General features: G+C 36.1%; 1 protein-coding gene across 1 annotated transcript in view; it reads right to left on the bottom strand.

The window, feature by feature from the left end:
* Window positions 1-19,214, bottom strand: part of Eif3h (eukaryotic translation initiation factor 3, subunit H) — an 86,292-nt gene that overhangs the window by 49,493 nt on the left and 17,585 nt on the right. The window contains exon 2 of the mRNA XM_013032238.1: window positions 15,017-15,173. Coding sequence (XP_012887692.1) covers window positions 15,017-15,173 — 157 coding nt within the window. The remainder of the gene's footprint in view (window positions 1-15,016; window positions 15,174-19,214) is intronic.

Genomic DNA, 19,214 nt, shown 5'->3' with positions numbered 1-19,214 from the left:
GTCACTACAGACAAGTCTTTTTTGAAGAAAATACCACCACCAATAAATCCAATCACTCACCAAACTGGATTTCCATAAAGTCAAGTCTTAGATTACATCATAGTATTATGAAGAACATGACAGCCCAATGAGGCTCTAAATAACCCACCCATGGTTCTCATCACAGCTCTTTCTTATACTTCTGGTATCAGCTGACCACACATCCAATACTCTGTTTAAGATGGGCACCACACATTCATGCAGCTGTTTATCTCTCATAGAAACGATCACTAGTTTATCATTTTAATGTCTCTCTCTTCCCCTGTCCAATTGTCACATAGTTCTTCGATATCTGGCAGTGTTCCTAAGATAGTTGGCACTTGTTAAATATTTGTTAAATAAATGAATTAACTCAACAAGTTGCTAAAACTATTCTGAAGTACAGCAATACTATCTAAAGACCCTGATCCTACAAAAGAAATGTTTGAAAAATGCAATAAATCTACTTTACACTTTTAATTCTATTCTCAGTGGATCTTAGTTCTGTTCTATGAAGCTTGGTAATGAAAATAAACTCTCTCTAAAAGACAGTCCTTAAAATATCAGTACATATTTATAAGCTATTGACTATTCCACATAATGCATATACTTGCTTTTTGTGCTAATACTGGGCCTTGAACTCAAGGCCTCTTGCTCTCAGTTGGCTTTTGCCCTCAAGGCTGGCTCTCTAACCTGAGATATACTTCCACTTCTGGGCTTCTGGCTGGTTAACTGGAAATAAGAGTCTTATGGACATTTTCTGCCCCAGCTAGCTTGGGATCTCGGTCCTCAGATTAAGACTTTTGAGTAGCAGGGATCATAGACATGAGCCACTGGTACCTGGCTTTATATGTATTTTTTACAAGACCTAACCAACATTCTATAATTTCTGGATTTTAAAACCTTCAATATTTCATATTTCAGTAAAGTTGAATGTGCTAAGTTTAGTAATATATAAGTTAGTAATCCCTCTGCTTATTATCAATAGCTTAAACTTGCCATATCTATCCACTGTGTAATACAAACCAATATCCCTGAATAGGTAGTTTTTTAATTTTATTTTCACAAAATATTTCAGAGAAAAGAGGTTTTTTTTTTTTCAAAAAAACAGATTTAATTATTCTAGAATGTCAGACATTAAAGCACTGAAAATCTCACTCTCTTTGTCTCTTATACTCAAACCGTATTTCATTCAAACCCTCAATAACTGCGATTCCCTGTCACACTGTAACCAACTGTATATCTCCTGAGGAGATATAGAATGCCTCACAATCACCTCAAGAACAAACTTCATTTTCATGAATTCAAAGTGGTCTAGAATCTGTCCTACTACTACATATTATTTCAGCAAATTTTCCAAATTAAGTCTCTGCTCAAACTGACAGATCTTCTCATTATTCTGTTGTTTGTATTATATTCTTGTTCCTAAATCTATGCCTCTGCCTTTTAGTCACATATGACAAAAACTGAAAATTCAACCCTATTTTCCAAAAGCAAGGAAACCAAAGGAATACTTCATTTTAAGAACCTTTGACCAAGCTTAAGTTACATAAAGCTATAGAAACCTCAAGTCAAAATTATAGTGCCTATGGGGGCTGCGAAGGTAGCTCAGTCGTAGAGCACTTGCCTTGCATGCATGAGGCCTGGGTTCGATTCCTCAGCACCACATAAGAAGAAAAAAACCAGAAGTGGCACTGTGGTTCAAGTGGTACAGTGCTAGCCTTGAGCTGAAGAGCTGAGGGACAACGCCCAGGCCCAGAGTTCAGGCCCCATGACCGGAGCTCCCCCCCAAAAAATTATAGTGCCTATAATTGACTACTCAAAATTAATGCAAAATGCAAAATCATGCAAGGAATTTTATATGTAAAATTTCAAAATAGCACTAAATGATTATTATTGCTATGCTAATGGCAACAGTATCTTAAATTATTAAGTGTTCCTAATTTTCACTTTACAAATCATAAATATCTATTTTCCAACCCAAAATGTTCACTAAGGGGCTAGGAAAGTGGCTCAGTGGTAGCATGCCTTGCATACATGAGGCCCTGGGTTTGATTCCTCAGCACCACATAAGCAAAAAGAAAAAAGTTGGAAGTGGCGTTGTGGCTCAAGTGGTAGAGCGCTAGCCTTGAGCTGAAGAGCTGAGGGACAGCGCCCAGGCCCAGAGTTCAGGCCCCATGACCAGAACCCCCCCCAAAAAAACAAAAAATTCATTCAAGTGAAGGGGGGGGCGCTGCTGGTAGCTCACATCTTTAATCCTAGCTACTCGGAGGCTGAGATCACATTTCAAAGCTAGCCCAGGCAGGAAAGTCCGAGACTCCTACCTCCAATAAATCACTCAGAAAACCATAAGTGGTGCTGTGGCTCAAGTGGAAGAGCGCTAGCCTTGAGCTGAAGAGCTGAGGGACAGCTCCCAGGCCCAGAGTTCAAGCCCCACGACAAAGCAAAACAAAACAAACAAAAAATCTCATTCATTTCTATGAGGCTAAATGAAGTTTCAAGGTTTCAAGTTCATAGGTAAAAGCAAGACAATTAGGAAGCAAACTAAATTCTGTGATTCGGTGATTAGTATAAATTATTCATTATGGGCAAAGTAGTTTAAAAAATCTTTCTATAAATTGTCAAAACTATTCATCAAAAGTGCTTAATACCAACTGAAAGGAAACAGCATTGGTACATTCTTGAGGCATAAAGTATGCATTTTAAATGCATATATTTATATCAAACAACAATTAATTGAATTATACCAATTATCCTTACAGTACTCTACTACATTATGAAGTGTAATTATAATCCAAGCAAAAACTACAGAGAAACAAGGTCAGATGAACTTGATAGCCAACTGCTATCCTTTCAAGCTTTTAATTTTACGTTTAATGAGTTTTCTTCTATTGAAGGTCTTTCTAGCTGTTGAATTTGCACCTCCTCCAAATTTTGGCTCGACTAGAAGCTCTTTTTTAAAAAGATGTCTTTTCAATGAAAGAAATTGCAAAGATGACAAGAAACCTTAGAAATTTAAATAGACAAGCCTTGAAATAATATTGTGATCAAAGTATCAAGCAGCCTAATAAAATCCAGGTGGCTCAGCTTATCATATATGGTACTCATTACCACAATTGCAGTATTTAATCTACTTCCTGGTATCAACAAAAACCCTCTGTTATTAATTCACCCAGTTATGGATCTGCTTAAGTTACTGTGTTTTCTGATAAGACAACTCTTTGTCCAAAAAATTAAAAGGAGGGAGTGGGTCTCATTTTAAATGTTTTAGAACTTGAGCCATGGTGGGTAAAAACCACAGAAACCACAGTGGCTTTGTATTATTAGCCATCTATATAAGGCTATGTTAATTCCTAAGAAGGTACCAGACGATTCATAGTGAACAGTTTTGCAAGAGCTCATGTATTTTATCACAAAAAAGTAACCATATCTATACATAGTCACACACAAGAACTATTTTGCAAATTCTTAAGATTCAAGTAAGAGAGATGTAACCACCAATACATGTATGACTCTTACTCAAACACAACTTTGTCATTCACATAGTTCCCTGTTGGTCGCAACTAACATGATTTTTGAAGCAATTTCCCATCTGTAAATCTGCTGCCTTTTTAAAAAGTATTTAAATGTTTCTCAAGAAGCTTACTTTATAGCATAATTCGTTTTCAAAAAGATTTCATTCAAACAAAGTGAACATGGGGCAATTATTAAATCTACTTCAACATTTGTGTCAAACACTGGAGCAACGAAAAGATTGTTACCAGAAAATAAAAGGACTATGAAAAGGGAATCAAGGGTTTGTTGCTAGCTTTACTGTCTCAACTACAGGTACCAGGCTGTCAAAGGTACATTCTGAGTTTTTTTGTATTGCAAGCCTCCATTTTACAGACAGCTAGTTACAGTGGTTACAAAGGAAAGCCACTCCTGCTCAGTGTTCCATGAGTGGCACCCAGTGTTCACACAGCTTCCTTACAGCTAACTGATCTCTCCCTCTCCATGCTCTCTTCATTCTCATTCTGTTTGCCCAGATGGCAGAAACAGCAGATTGGAAGCATTGCACAACATACCACTTAAGCATACTGTGTGCTCAGTAAAGAAGAAAACTCACGTGACAAGTTTTATCAGTAATGTCTGTTTAAGTCATCTGCAAAGCAATGTATTCTAGAAAGTCATCATGTGGCTTCAGTCAGATACTGATTTCCTAAGTCAAATTAAGCCACCCATTCAAACTATTTGCAATTATATTCAATGGCATTTCATAAGAACATGTATTTTCATCCTTTTCCTACCCAGTTCAGCCAACATTTCAGTTCTTTTCTCAATTCTACGTACAAATACTAGATGCTATGCTCATTTTAAACTGCTGAGTGGTTTGAGTGCCTGGACACTTTATATGTACTATGTATTTTATCAAAAAAAAGTCTAGTACTGATTTCCTAAAATTTACATATACATATGAGTGGTGGTGGAATATATGTATTCATTTTTGTCTTCTAAACATTATTATTGCTCTCTATTTTTATTTAATGCCTAGGGGGACCAAACTAGGAAAATTTCTGAAATCTAGACAAAATTGAGGTATATTTGAAGTAACTATATCATACCTACAAGTCACAATTCCAGGAAAGTGCCTCACTCGCTGACAACTCTCCTAAACTGTGGAGTTTGTTTTTTTTGCTTTTTTTTGGCCAGTCCTGGGACTTGAATTCAGGGTCTTGGCACTATCCCTGAGCTACTTTGTACTCAAGGCTAGTTGCTCTACCACTGGAGCCACAGTGGTTTATCAAGTAGTTTATTAGAGGTAAGAGTCTCTCGGACTTTCCTGTGCAGGCTGGCTTCAAACCACGATCCTCGGATCTCAGTCTCCTGAGTAGCTAGGATTACAGGTGTGAACCACGGGCACCCAGCTATGTGGGTTTCATTTTAAATGGGCATGTTGAGGCTTCTAATTCTGGATGTGTTGCTAATTTAACCTTGGGTTTCTCTAGACCTCAGTTTGCAATCTGTTAAAGAATTACAGAGGTTACCATTATGATCTATGTTGCAAATGTGAAAACTGTGGTTGGAAGAACCAACTAGTGGTAAATCTAGAACTTGAGCCAGACCTCAGTCTAGTTTTCTTTCCTTTTAGGTCTTTCAGAAATTTGAAATCATTCAAAATATATGAATGATTTTAGGAATTTACTCAGCAGCTAAGAATTATAATGGTATATGTATGTACACAGTTTTCCTAATTGGCTAGTAGTATTTTTTACATCAAGCTTCCTGTATAAAGAAACAATATGGAAAGAAATACAAATCTAGATCATCACGAGTCTACTAGTCATACCAAACATTCCCTAAAGAAGCAAAAATAAATCTACCTCAATATGGCTTATAACAATCACAGCAGTTCATGTAGTGTCATCCCATTCTTCATTTTAACACTACTAGTAACCATCATTTAGTCTTCCTACAACCCCCTCATCCTCTTCTAGTACTGAATAAAGACATTTTCCTTTACCCAGGTCATCATGGTAGAGCTGGGGTAATGATAGGACAAAGAGGACAAACTAAAATAGGAAATTATAAGGGGAAATAATTCTCAATACCAGAAGGCTTACTAATTTTTTAAAACTGATTTTTAAAACTGAATGCATTTAAAATACTGGGAGCTCCTTCCAAAGGAAGAGGAGTTAAAAATTTTTTAAATCAGCTGTGAATAAAGCAACATAAGGGGTACCAGGAAAGAAAGAGCAACAGATGAAGTTGATCTGTCAATAAATTGTAATAGTATAATTATAGCTGGTCAATAATTTATAATATATGCATATGAAATTACCACAGTAATAGTATGGAAAAAGGGAGACTGAACGTGGGGAGAGCCAATAGAGTCAATGAAGACAGATATTATATTATCTAAATATTTTTTAATGCCATGTACAGAAACTTCTGAAGTTTTAAGAATTGGGAGGGATGAATGGTGGGAGTAAGTACATTATACGGATGTAATGGGGTACATCATATGAATGGATGAATAGAAATGTAACAATAAAATTCCCTCTTTGTACAACTAATATAGGCTAACAATATATAATAAAAAGGTTTTATTTAAGATTTTTAAAGCATTTGGACTATCAAATTAAGTCATAAATTTCAAATAACATTTCTAATAAAAAATGAAAAAGCATCCAATTTATAAATTTTCAAGAACAAATTACAAAACAAACATACCTAAATCACTTTGAATTACAAAACTGAAAATCTTCAGGTATCTATCTCACAGTATTCTCTCAATTATTCAAAAATTATATTCTGGGCAACTTCACCTGGATAGCAACAAAATATTTACTTTATATTTATCTGAATCACTGATGTAATATATTCTCAAGTCTCCTCTTAACTCAAGTTAAATACTCTCTTTATCGCAGCTAAATCTATAGTAGAAATATAAGTGAGTGACAGCCAGAGCAAGTGCCTGGATACAGGTCCTACTCAAATACTGGTTAGATGACTGAACAACAAATGAACAAAGGAAGAAAAAGCAATAATTAAAGTGAGAGCAGATGATTCTGGAAGCTAAAAAACACTGGGGACAACTGGCAGAGGTGGGGCTACTACTACTGCTGCTGCAGCTGCTGCTTCTCGAGGTTAGCTGCTTCTCCTAAGCAGCTGACTTCAGGCTTCAAGACCAGAGAATGCTGACTACAGCTCTCCCACCAAATTTCCACTGCTTCAGATGCTGGCTGGTAGGTTAGTAGCGTGCTACCAAAACCTATTTCTCTATAGTCATTACCTATTCAGTTCTGTAAAACAGAAAGAAAACAGATATATTTCTGTGACCACCAATGAAATGACTGTAGTCTAGTCGTCTCACTAATCAAGCAGGAAAGAAGATGGTTGATTACATATTAGAAGAGGTCTGCAAGTAAGATATTGGAGAGAAAAAAGGTGCACACGCACAGTATAAAGGAAAGAGGTAGTACAGGATTGCAGTATAAGTTTACACTATTGTGATAGTTACATAAGTCAAAAGACATTATATTTTGTTTTCAAACCAAGATTTTTTAAGGCAGTAAATAATATTCATAAAAGTGATAAAGGTATATAAGCATCACTCTGAAACCTAACGTGTCTTGAAGAATATTGTCAGATGGGATTTTCTAGGGCTATGAAGATTTCAACTAGAGAGAGGTGACAATAAAGCAAATAGAACACTTCACTGGCATGACTAAGATAGCACTTTGGGAAATGAGAGCACTAGCACCAAAATGCATCACCTCTAATTATAATTAACCTATAAAACTTATACATTAGGCAATATATTTAGATAATATATTTAACTAGGCAAGGAAACTGGGTAACAGTTATGGGCAAAATAGGAAGTGAGCTTGAACTTGTTTATTAGGAATATTTTTTGGAAAAATAGAAATAACAAGGATATTTGGTTACCTACTGTAATTGTGACTTTACAACATTTTAATTAGTGTTAAATAGTTCATTTTTAATGGCTAGTTCCTTGAAGTTTAGTAATAAATGTAAATATCTTTACCTAAAGTTATTGTGGCTCAAAAGTAAAACAGTTTTTATTTAATTAAAATTTAAACTACTGGGAATAGTAATTTAAGGATTACATTTTTAGACCTGGGAAACTTAGGAATTTTAAATGCTATTTAAGTACTGTATCCACCTGTAATTTTCAAATCTTACAGTATTACTTTAAGTCTGCACAAAATTTGAACAGGTTTTAGTTGGCTCTTTTCCAAACCATAGCACTTACACTTTGGGGACCAAGGGAGAATACTGTGTAAAGCGCTTTAATTTCTTTAAGCAGAAAAATCTTTTACCTTGACCACATTTTCAATAATGTATCCTTCCATGCAAAGAAGTTTCTAATTTTAAAAAAAAACTAAATCTTAAAATATGAAATAAATACAAAAGTATTTTTGAAACTTTTAAAATGAAACTGTACTCCTTTTGTATTTAAAACATTAAAATAGACTAAAAGAACTAAATATACTGAGAAAGAGACTAATTTTATTTATCGTATTTTCATTTCCTTAATAAAGCAGAAACGAATATACCAGTAAATTTAGGTATTTAAGTTAAAATTTTCAACTCAAAAACTATAACCTTTATGAGTGATAAGAACAATTTGATAAAGCAATAAGATTTCTGCCCTGAAATTTACACAAAATCACTATATATGAACAATTTAACATTTTAAAAAATACTACCATGAGTAGCAACAAAAATATCAGCACTCAAAAGAACTGTACCATAAATCAGTATAAAAACTCTAGTTTTCAGCCTACACAATGTCTCTAAAATGATGTATTATTAAATATCTTAAATATATTAAACATTTTACCAAATATTTAAATATGGCTAATGGCTCTGTTGGCTCCAAGTTTCTATAAATATGACACTAACATTATTGTCAAGAGTTATTATTTATCAAAGAGCACAAATACCAAAAACTACTTCTCTAGCTGTACACTAAAGTAGCAGCAGAATTTAAAGTACTGTCAAAGAGTGTAACTTTCTCTGATAAAGAGGACAAGTGTACACATCAGCTATTCTTTATTTCCAGATGTTTGTGAACTTACGAGGGACCAGAAAAATGAATGAGAATAAATTCAAAAGACATACACTTCTTTATTAATAGTTACAGAAGCTTTCAAACTTTAATATTTCAACTGTCTACAAAAATCAAACTTTCCTTCTCCTGTAAATTACTCCAAAAAGGAAACAACAACTGATACCTGGGTTGTTCATATCATTTTATTCAAACTCACTTCAAACTTACATCAAAGTTCTGCCTCAGACTTCTTAATTTACACCCTTGTCTGTCCCACTTAAAAATCTTCCAACGCAGTAACCAGGATTTCTTTTTCACTAGCCACTTAATGAATAAATGCTGAAAAAAAAGTTTACTGTGGGCAAGTCTTTGTTTATCCTGAGATACATGAAACATTTTATCTCACCTCTACTTAATGAGGTTACTAAGTAAAGCTGACTTTTTATTTCCAGTAAGTTCCAAATGCATATATATCCCTAAATTGTCTTTATATTTAATATTTTTATCACAACGATCTTTTTCAAAATCTCCAGCAAAATAAATAGGCTTTATTTTTCAATTAAATCTGTTAAAGATCACAATGATCATTGGCTATTCCTATAAGTAGGCAATGAGACGAAAGAATAAGAAAACATCATGTCTTCCCACAAAATGTCTCCATCAGTCTAAAACTTATGAAAGACTTTCTCTGTCCTGCCTGACTCTTCCCTGAATTCAAAAGCAATTCAAAGCTGAAATAGTAATACCAGCCAGGTTTCAAGTAGTTTTGCTCTGCTGTGGATGTTAAGCAAAAGAAGAAGAAAACAGAAGGAAAGAGAAACTTGAGGTAAAAAGTAATTATGTAGATTTTTCTCCATAAAATATGGCTTACGTATGCAGACAGCACAGCAAATAACAACTTCCCTCTTCAAACCCAGTGATATATAAACAGCACCTATGCTGTGCAAAGTTACTCTAATACATCCTATTTTAATTACATTTTTTTGCCAATTCATATTTCAGTCTTTGTAACTTTTTACAGTTGTACAATACTGATTTCTTTTCAAAGCTTAATGATAATGAAATCGTTTTGTAAAACACATTATGCTAGTATTTTTGGTTTAACACCCAACTTCACAAAGAATTTTCTTCTGAAAATGAGCCCTAAAAATTGAAATCTCGTGTATGTATTACGTTAGTGTACGTATGTGTTATTACTTTAGCCACTGCCTACACTGAACACATAAATACTGCCTGAGCAAGTTAAGCATCATTTCATTCCCTAGCTACATTTCAGTATATTAGTTTTCATGCTTCATTTTGAAAGAGAACTATTTGAAAGGCAAAGAATCACTCTTTGTGACTAACAAAAAGTAGACAAAATAAAAAATTTTGTTCACTCCAAATCTAAGAGTTTGGCTCTGATATAGAAAGAAGTAAGTTTCTTATATCACCTACAACATTACATTGGTTTAGTCAGTGAAAAAGAAGACTGAGTTACTGAATCTATTGCAGCGTATTTTATAACATATTTAAGAAATTCGGTTGTATAAAACATATCTGACTTATCAGATGAAATTATTTTTTCCCTTTTAGCAAGCCTCGGTTTGCATGTCTAAGAAAACAAATTAGTCTCCAGTTCTCCTAAGCTTGATAATAGTGCCCCCTAATGGGAATTTTAGTACTGAGTTTTCTATTCATATTTTAGAAAGCATATGTTCTCTAATGTAAGTTATCTCACATTCAACTAGAAATTCTATAAAGTAAGTTTATCATGATTTACAGTACTCAAAGGAAAGTTATCCCATGTTGTTAAAAAATGCATTAATAGAAACAAACAAAAGACATTTCATGTCTCATTTTCTAGGTCTTGAATAATCTAATCAAAGGCACTACTATCTAGTTTACCTCATTAGGAAATCATCTTTTTTACTATGTGAACAATACTCAAGTGAGCAATTAATACACGCTAAATAAAAGATATCATGGAGTCAGAATAATCTTGACAGCTTCTTTAAGAGGAGCTGAAATTCCCATCTAATTCTCTGGGTCCCAAACCTTCCCATAATGTCTAGTTACAATTGCTATGAATTTAGTGCCTTTCCATTCCTCTAAGCACCAACTATTCAATACATGCTTTAAAATTGGGATACTTCTTATGTTTTCCAGTGAAACACCACACAGTATCAGTATTTTCATTTCAATGCTTGCAATATATTCTGGACTAACATTAAGAATAGCAGCAAGGGGTTAGAAATGTGGCTTAGTGGTAAAGTGCTTGCCTATCATACATGAAGTCCTGAGTTCAATTCCTCAGTACCACATAGACAGAAAAAGCTGAAGTGGAGCTGTGGCTCATATGGCAGAGCACTAGCCTGGAGCAAAAAGAAGCTCAGGAACAGCATCCAGATCCTGAGAGTTCAAGCCCCAAGACTGGCCAAAGAGAGAGAAAGAGAGAGACAGAGAGAGAGACACAGAGAGAGACAGAGACAGAGACAGAACAGCATCATGTTACAATAAACAAAGAATCACCTATTTTTAAGGGAAAGAGATAGCCTTGCCTTTTTTTTTAACCTTACAAAAAAGGGATAAAAAACGAAAAGTTATTTATCAATCACAAGTGGTAAAAATTTCTGATAGAGACAGGAGTTACATATTTCAGGCCTGGTGCCTATATGATCACTGACATAATTACTCAACTGTGCCCACCTGCCACTGCAGCAGAACTGTAACTACAGAAAACCATAAATGCATGGGCTTTGCTGAAATAAAACTTAAATTATAAAAGACCATAATTTTGTTAACCAAAGTTAAAACACTTACTAAAATCATCTGTACCAGAAATATACACTCTTGACTTTACATGAAGCACCATTCAAATTTTGAGACTACGGCATAGTGAAAAATTCAGGATTTGGACTAAGCAGAAACTGGCTTCAATCACTATTCCATCAACTTGTAGTTAAATGGTTTTGGACACATCATTTAAATATCAGTGGAGGGGGGAGGCTGGGAAGGGAGGTGAAGGGTAAACAAAGGAGGAGGCTGCAATGCTTGGTAAGAAATGTACGCATTATCCTGCCCATGTAATTGTAACTCCTCTGTACAGTATGTTCACAAATAAAATTAAATTAAATTAAAAAAAAAAGAAAACCACAAAAAAAAATCAGTGGAAAATGAGACTGAACAATCCTTCAACTGTATAGAGTAACAACGGATGGCAGCGTACATATTATACCACCCAGACTGGTTTTTAGATAGTACTGCTAAATTGAAGTGTCTCCTTATCTCTGGGTTGTTAAAACAGTTTTTTTAATGAGTGTCTTTAAGTACATTAGTTGGTAATTACCTCAAACCCTTGAAAAAGGTTAAACTGCAATAAGTGTAAGTAGAAAGTACTAGCAAGTATGCTGAGAACTGCAATTCTGCATGACTGGCAGGAATATATAACAGAGCAGCTTCTATGGAAAACTTGAAGAAGATCTTTTTAGAATGACGGGTTTGTGGATTTGTTAGTTATCTCAGTTGTAGTGCACTGGCCTAGCATGTAAATGCCCCAGTCTCACTCACTTGATAACACTGCAAAAATCAATACACAAGCAAGTAAATAAATAAAAATAGGATTTACCACATGATTCAGCAATTCTTCTAATTCTGCATTGAAAGGAACTAAAATAGTATCTCAAAGATCTCAGACACTCATATTTATTGTAATATTATTACCATTATAGCCAAGGAGTGAAAGGAACCTAAACACTCACAACACATGAAACCATAAAGAAAATGTTATGGAGTGGGGAAAGTGGCTCAGTGGTAAAATGCATGCCTTGCATGCATGAGGTTCTGGGTTTGATTCCTCAGCACCACATAAGCAGAAAAAAGCTGTGGCACTGTGGCTCAAGCCTTGAGCTTAAGCCTTGAGCTGAAGAGCTGAGGGACAGAACCCAGGGCCAGAGTTCAGGCCCCATGACTGACAAAAAAAAAAGTTATATATAATACAATAAATAATTTAGACATTAAAAAAAGGAAGAAAGAAATAGGAGGGACAAAGAAAAGCAGAGGGTTAAAAAAAAAAATTTTTTGGCCAGTCCTGGAGCTTGAACTCAGGGCCTGGGCACTGTCCCTGAGCTTCTTTTGCTCAAGGTTATTAACACTCTACCACTTGAGCCATAGCACCACTTCTAGCCTTTTCTGTTTATATGGTACTGAGGACTCAAACCCAGGGCTTCATGTATGCTTGGCAAGCACTCTACCACTAAATCACATTCCCAGCCCCGAGGTAAATAATTTTAAGATACAATTTGAAAAGAAGATGAATATGCTCAAAGAATATATGTGACTATGAAAGTAGAACAAGAAAAGTTAAAATTAGTTGGGAAGTGGAGAGAGAGATAAAAGGAGTGAGATTGACTAGGATACATTGTAAACATGTGGAAATGTGACAATAAAACTCCCCTCTATATAACTAATGTACAAATCCTGTCATATGCTCTAGCACTATGAACAAGGAGGTCATCCTGTTAAATGAAATAAGACAGTTACAAAAAGACACAAACTAAATGACTCCCCTTATATAAGGCAAAGTTAGAAAACCAAAATGTGGTTGCCAGAAATGGAAAGGGGAAGCTATCAATGGATAATGAGAGACAAAAAAGTCCTAGACATCTGTAGTACAACATAACATATGATTAACACTCTTGAGGTACAAACTAAAAACTGGTTAATTTCGTCATTAGAAAAAAAAATTAAATAGTTACACAGAAAATGAGTCCTGAGAGGTCAATAAAGTACACTACTATGTTCAACTAGATTCAAAGAAAATCTTAAATGATGTTGACTTTGGCCTTTTCTTTGAGTTTTTAGCTGTGACAGGACTTGGTTCACAAGGCAATTACATATATAATACTGAAGCAGACAGCTAAACCTATCTCTTACTAGAAACAGAATCAAAAATAGTACAGAAAAGAATGATTGCTAGACACAATGACAAACCATTTCCTTTATAATGTGAACTATCTGACAAATTTTTCATAATGAGGACATCAACAACAGCCCAGCTCCTATCAAAATCACCGAAGTTTCTCCACCATCGTTTCTGTTCCCATGGCTTTGGTCACCTTGGGTCAACAACCATGGAATGAAAGAAATACATAGAAACTTCCAGAAACAAGTAGTTTTTAAGTTTAAAAAATGTATTACAATACATTCTTATAAGGATAGGTGTTTAGCTCAGTGGCAGAACACTTGCGTAGCATGCATTAAGTCCCTTGAGTCAATCTCCTGCACTATAAAAAAATTATGTAACTTTATTTTATTGTTTTATTATCTTTCACTGTACCTAGCTTATAAATTATACTTTATCATAGGCATATATGTAAACGTTTATATGTCTGTGTAAACATATAAACAAATACGCAGAAGGTATAGTACCATTTGTGGACTGTTCACTGGGAAGGGAGTTTATCTTTGAAGATGAGAGGGAGATTACCATACTACAAAGCGCAATCACATCTCCAAATAAGAAAAGGCTTAAGGTAATCAATTTTATTAGATATATCTTCATTTTCCAAAATTTATGGAGGCACTATGAAATTAAAATGATTCAGATTAATGTGACAAACTCCACTGGCACGGTAATAATGTGACAACAGTCTCCCAATAATCATCAAAAGTTACCTTGAAAGGCAAGGGTGGTAGATCATGGTTATCATCTTTGCTACTGAGGAGGCTGAGATCTGAGGATTAAGGTTTGAAGCTATCCTAGGCAGAAAAGCCCATGAAACTCTTACCCCCCAATTAACAACCAAAAAGCCAGAAATGGAACTGTGGCTCAAATGGTAGAATGCTATCCTTTAGCATAAAAGCTTAAAGGTAGCACCCAGGCTCTGAACTCAAGCCCCAAAATCAGTATCAATTTTTTTTTCAAGTTACATTGAGGGGCCAGGCGTTGGTGGCTCATGCCTATAATCCTAGCTACTCAGGAGGCTGAAATATGAGGATCGAAGTTCAAAGCCAGCCCAGGCAGGAAAGTCCATGAGACTCTTATCTTCAATAAACCACTAAAAAATAGAAGTAGCGCTGTGGCTCTAGCGGTAGAGCGCTCACCTTGAGCTGAAGAGCTGAGGGACAGCACCCAGGCGGAGCTAAAGCCCCATGACCGACCAAAAAAAAAAAGACAAAAAGAAAGTTACATTCAGGGGTTTGGGAGGGTAACTTAGTGGTAGAGTGCTTGCTTTGCAGGCACGAGGCCCTGGGTGCAATTCCGCACCACATAAGAAGGAAAAGTCAGAAGTGGCAGTATGGCTCAAGTGGCAGAGCACTAGCCTTGAGCTGAAGAGCTGAGGGACAGTGCACAGGCCCAGAGATCAGGCCCCATGACCAACCCAAAAAAAAAAAAGTTACATTGAGAAATATGTCCTATATGTACCATAAAGACACACTGGAGGTCAATACCCTTACCTTCATCAAAGTCAGCATCATCCTCTGTGTGCTGGGGGAATGGAAAGCAGTTGGTAATTTCAAGCCTGTCTTCTACAACAAGGCCCAAAAGCACTCCTTGAACAACCTCGGTTCCTTGTCCTTCTTCTTGATAATGTTTGATTATCTTCAATACTACCTAAAATAAACACAAAAAGGAGCTTAAAACCTCCCTAGTTTATATTTCCCTTGTTTCAAAAAGATACACATTGGTGTATACAAAACTACATAACAGAACTAAGCAAATGTCTACACATTATTCCTTTAACCTCACAGAAATAAGGCTCACGTACAGTTCCTGGATACTTAACCCTACTAATGAGATCAGTAACCACTATTAAAATAAAAGTAAACAAAAGATGCTAAAAGACAAGTAGACAAAATGAAGAACTGATTCACAGAAGGCTCATTCCTACATATGCAAAAAATACTTATGACTAAAATTTGGCAGAGTTAACAAACCAGGTCAAAAATACTTTTATTCAAAAAATTGAAATTTTTAAATTAATATATTTTTAAACAAGTTGAAGTTCAAAATGAAAAATGAGTATATTTTCTCAGTAATACTGAACTGTTCTATTTGATATTCTATGACAGAAAATTTACCAGAAGTAGTACCCAATGGAGATAAGGAAGCATAGTGGTTTGATTATCTGCCTAATAAAAACAACCTGTATTAGAATATACATACAAAGAAAAGGACAATTTTTAGTGAGTAAGTTTAAAATCTGTAGATGAGCACTATTTTAAGATCAATTAATTCAAATCTCTCTCAAGGAAAGACACACACACAAAGATCATCTTCCAAACAGTGAAAGGAATTAGTCTTACTTTGAAAGACAAATCTGGGGACCATCAGTGTTAATCTGAATAAAGAAACTTCAAACTTGGGGCTGGGAAGGTGGCTCAGTGGTAGAGTGCTTGCCTTGCATGCATAAGGCCCTGGGTTTGATTCCTCAGCACCACATAAGCAGAAAAAGCCAAAAGTGGCGCTGTGGCTCAACTGGTAGAGTTCTAGCCTTGAGCTGAAGAGCAGAGGGATAGCACCCAAACCCAGAGTTCAGAGCCCATGACCAACAAAAAAAAAAAAAAAAAGAAACTTCAAACTAAAAGATAAATTCTCTCTAGAATTCAAAACCATACAAAATGAAACTCATGAAAAAAATCTATTAAGATAATTTCCAACTCTAACATTTATGATCTTGACATTTTAATAATCTGATTAAATAAGGCACTCATTTAAAAACTCTTATCAAAACTAAGGTGATTATTTATTTTGACATTTTATGGTCTTCCTAATTTCCTACATATTTTTCATTTTGTATTGTTGTGACAGAATACTTGAAAAAAGGAAGAAGATTAACTTTGGGTTATAATTTCATGATTGGCTCCATTGTTTCTGGGCTATGATGACGCAGAGCATCATGATAGAAGGTGTAGTAGAGCAGAGACACAGAGGGAGACAGAGGTTCCAGGGATCAGAACATACCCCCAAATTACCTACTTCCTCCAACAAGGCCACACTTCCAAAAGTTTCTACCACTTCCCAATAACACCATCAAATTATGAATCCATCGCGCAATAAATACACTTGATAATGTCAGAGCCCTAATGATCCAATCATTGCCTAGATGCACCATTGGCTTGCATCATAGCTTTTAACAACACAAGCCTTTGGGGAACACTTCATATCCAAACCTTAATAATATTAAACTCTAAAAAATTTAATTCAGAAAAACTGTGTAGTGGAAATGCTTTACAAACTTCATATTAAGCATCTTTCAAAAGCAAAAAAAAAAGTCCTCATGCTGTACACATGTGTAGAAATGTCACCCATGAAATAAAATACTCCTTTGTAGCACTAATAAAATTTTAAAAATTGGGCTGGGAAGGTGGCTCAGTGGTAGAGCGCTTGCCTTGCATGCTCAAGGCCCTGGGTTCGATTCCTCAGCACCACATAAGCAAAAAGAAAAAAGCCAGAAGTGGTGCTGTGACTCAAGTGGTAGAGCGCTAGCCTTGAGCTGAAGAGTGGAAGGACAGCACCCAGGCCCAGAGTTCAGGCCCCACGACCGGACCCAAAAAAAAAAAAATTTTTAAAAATTGTAAAAAAGAAACAAAAAATTGAAACCAGAACTAATATTTTTATAGTTCTACAATACTGTGCTATATATACTTAAAAATTTTAATAAATTACTACTATCTGTGATACATAATACATGTTCTGCTTATTGTTTCAAAAGAGATGATTGCCAGGTACCAATGGCTCACATCTATAATCCTAGCTACTGAGGAGGCTGAGATTTGAAGATTACAGTTCAAACCTAGCCCAGGGAAACAAAGTCCCTGAGACTCTTATCTCCAATTAGCCTCCAAAAAGCTGGAAGTGGAAGCTGAGGGTCAGTACCCAGGCCCTGAGTTCAAAGCCCAAGTGCAGTTTAAAAAAAAAAAAAAAAAGATGAAGATGCATTACGGTGGATCTTGGTGGCAATTCTGGCCTCTTAGGAGGCTGAGATCTGAGTATCATGGTTCAAAGACAGTTCAGGTAGTAAAGTCCATGAGACTCTCTTAATCTTCAATTAACCACCAGAAGTGGAGCAAGGGGAGGGGAGGGGAGAGGAGGGGAGAGAGAGGGGGGAGAGGGAGAGAGAAAGAGAGAGGAGGGAGGGAGGGAAGAAAGAAAGAAAGAGAGAGAGGAAGGAAGGGAAGGAGGGAGGGAGGGAGGGAGGAAGGAAGGAAGGAAGGAAGGAAGGAAGAAGAGAAGGGAGGGAGGGAGGGAGGGAGGAAAGAAGGGAGGGAGGGATGTTCACTAACACTCAATACCACATCTCCAGCACTTAGGCATATAAAATAGTATGCCCAAGGAATGAATGATAAACATTTTCACTCATATGAGAAAAGAATAAGCATTGTGGTATCATATCTGAGATGAGTAACTCATTTAATAAATTTCTTACCACGCTTCGTAGAAGAGTGCTACAAAGGAGCTGAGACTTGACTTCTAAATGGGGACGTTTAGTTACTTCACAATGACTGAGTAACTTTAGGTGCTCCAAACATATTTATTGCAAGGTTGAATATACCGGATGCAGTGTCAACAGCTCTAGCTGAAGCCCTTATATGTAGGGTTGCAGAACAAAGTCTTCATACAAGGAGTAGGAAAAGCTTAGTGGTAGGGCTACAAAGCCCAATAGCAGGGGCTGGGAAGGTGGCTCAGTGGTAGAGCACTTGCATTGCATGCCTGAGGCCCTGGGTTCGATTCCTCAGCACCACATAAGCAAAAAGAAAAAAGCCAGGAGTGGTGCTGTGGCTCAAGTGGTAGAGCGCTAGCCTTGAGCTGAAGAGCTGAGGGACAGTGCCCAGGCCCAGAGTTCAGGCCCCACGACTGGACCCCAAAAAAAAAAAAAGCCCAATAGCAAGTGACTGTCAGGGAACAGTGCTAAGGGCCAAACTGCTGTTTCCTGGTCCTTGAAAATCAACTACCGGCCAGGAGTTCCAAGAATGCAACACATCCTTTAGTCTTCTGCAAAACCAGTCTCTTAAGTCACAAGATGGTAGTAATAGTCCCTAACAAAAGTACTGTTTTTCAGTCTTGCTCACCAGTCTCTTCTCCCTCTTCAACCAACCACACATTCTGTCCAAAAGAGTGTTAATACATATTTAATTAATCCTGTTTACTGATGTCATGCTCCCTGATCTTAAAAATGTGATAGTTCTCCAAAAACAGAAGCATACTTAACTCCTAATGAAATCTCTTGTTTATAGGTGTCACAAATGACCCCACACACTCAAGAGCCCTACTGGTACAAAATAACCAGAGGAGTTTTTTCAGATAATAGAAGAGTCTTGACACTAGATACATGTTACAGTCATCCTAAGAGCTTTAAGAGAGATGCACTGGTGAATGAGCCCATACCCTGAATTTAGAGCTAAATGGTCTGGTTTGGGTGTTGGGCTTGGGGGTTCCTTTATGTTTTTAGGTTCTCAAGATGATTCTACTTCATTCTAACTTTTAATGAAATCTTATGGCTCAGCCTTCCTTTGTTGTTTTGCTTTCTTTTTTTGTAACTCCACAGCCTATTGCAATGCATGCTACTGACCAAACCTCCAAATTTCTTTCCTGTTTTAAGACTTCCATGGGGTTGGGAAGGTGGCTCAGTGGTAGAGCGCTTGCCTTGCATGC

Source organism: Dipodomys ordii, unplaced genomic scaffold (genome assembly GCF_000151885.1).
Source record: "Dipodomys ordii isolate 6190 unplaced genomic scaffold, Dord_2.0 Scaffold151, whole genome shotgun sequence".
NCBI lineage: Eukaryota > Metazoa > Chordata > Mammalia > Rodentia > Heteromyidae > Dipodomys > Dipodomys ordii.
Note: the sequence above shows the minus strand (reverse complement) of the source record. Positions and strands in the feature narration are given on the sequence as shown.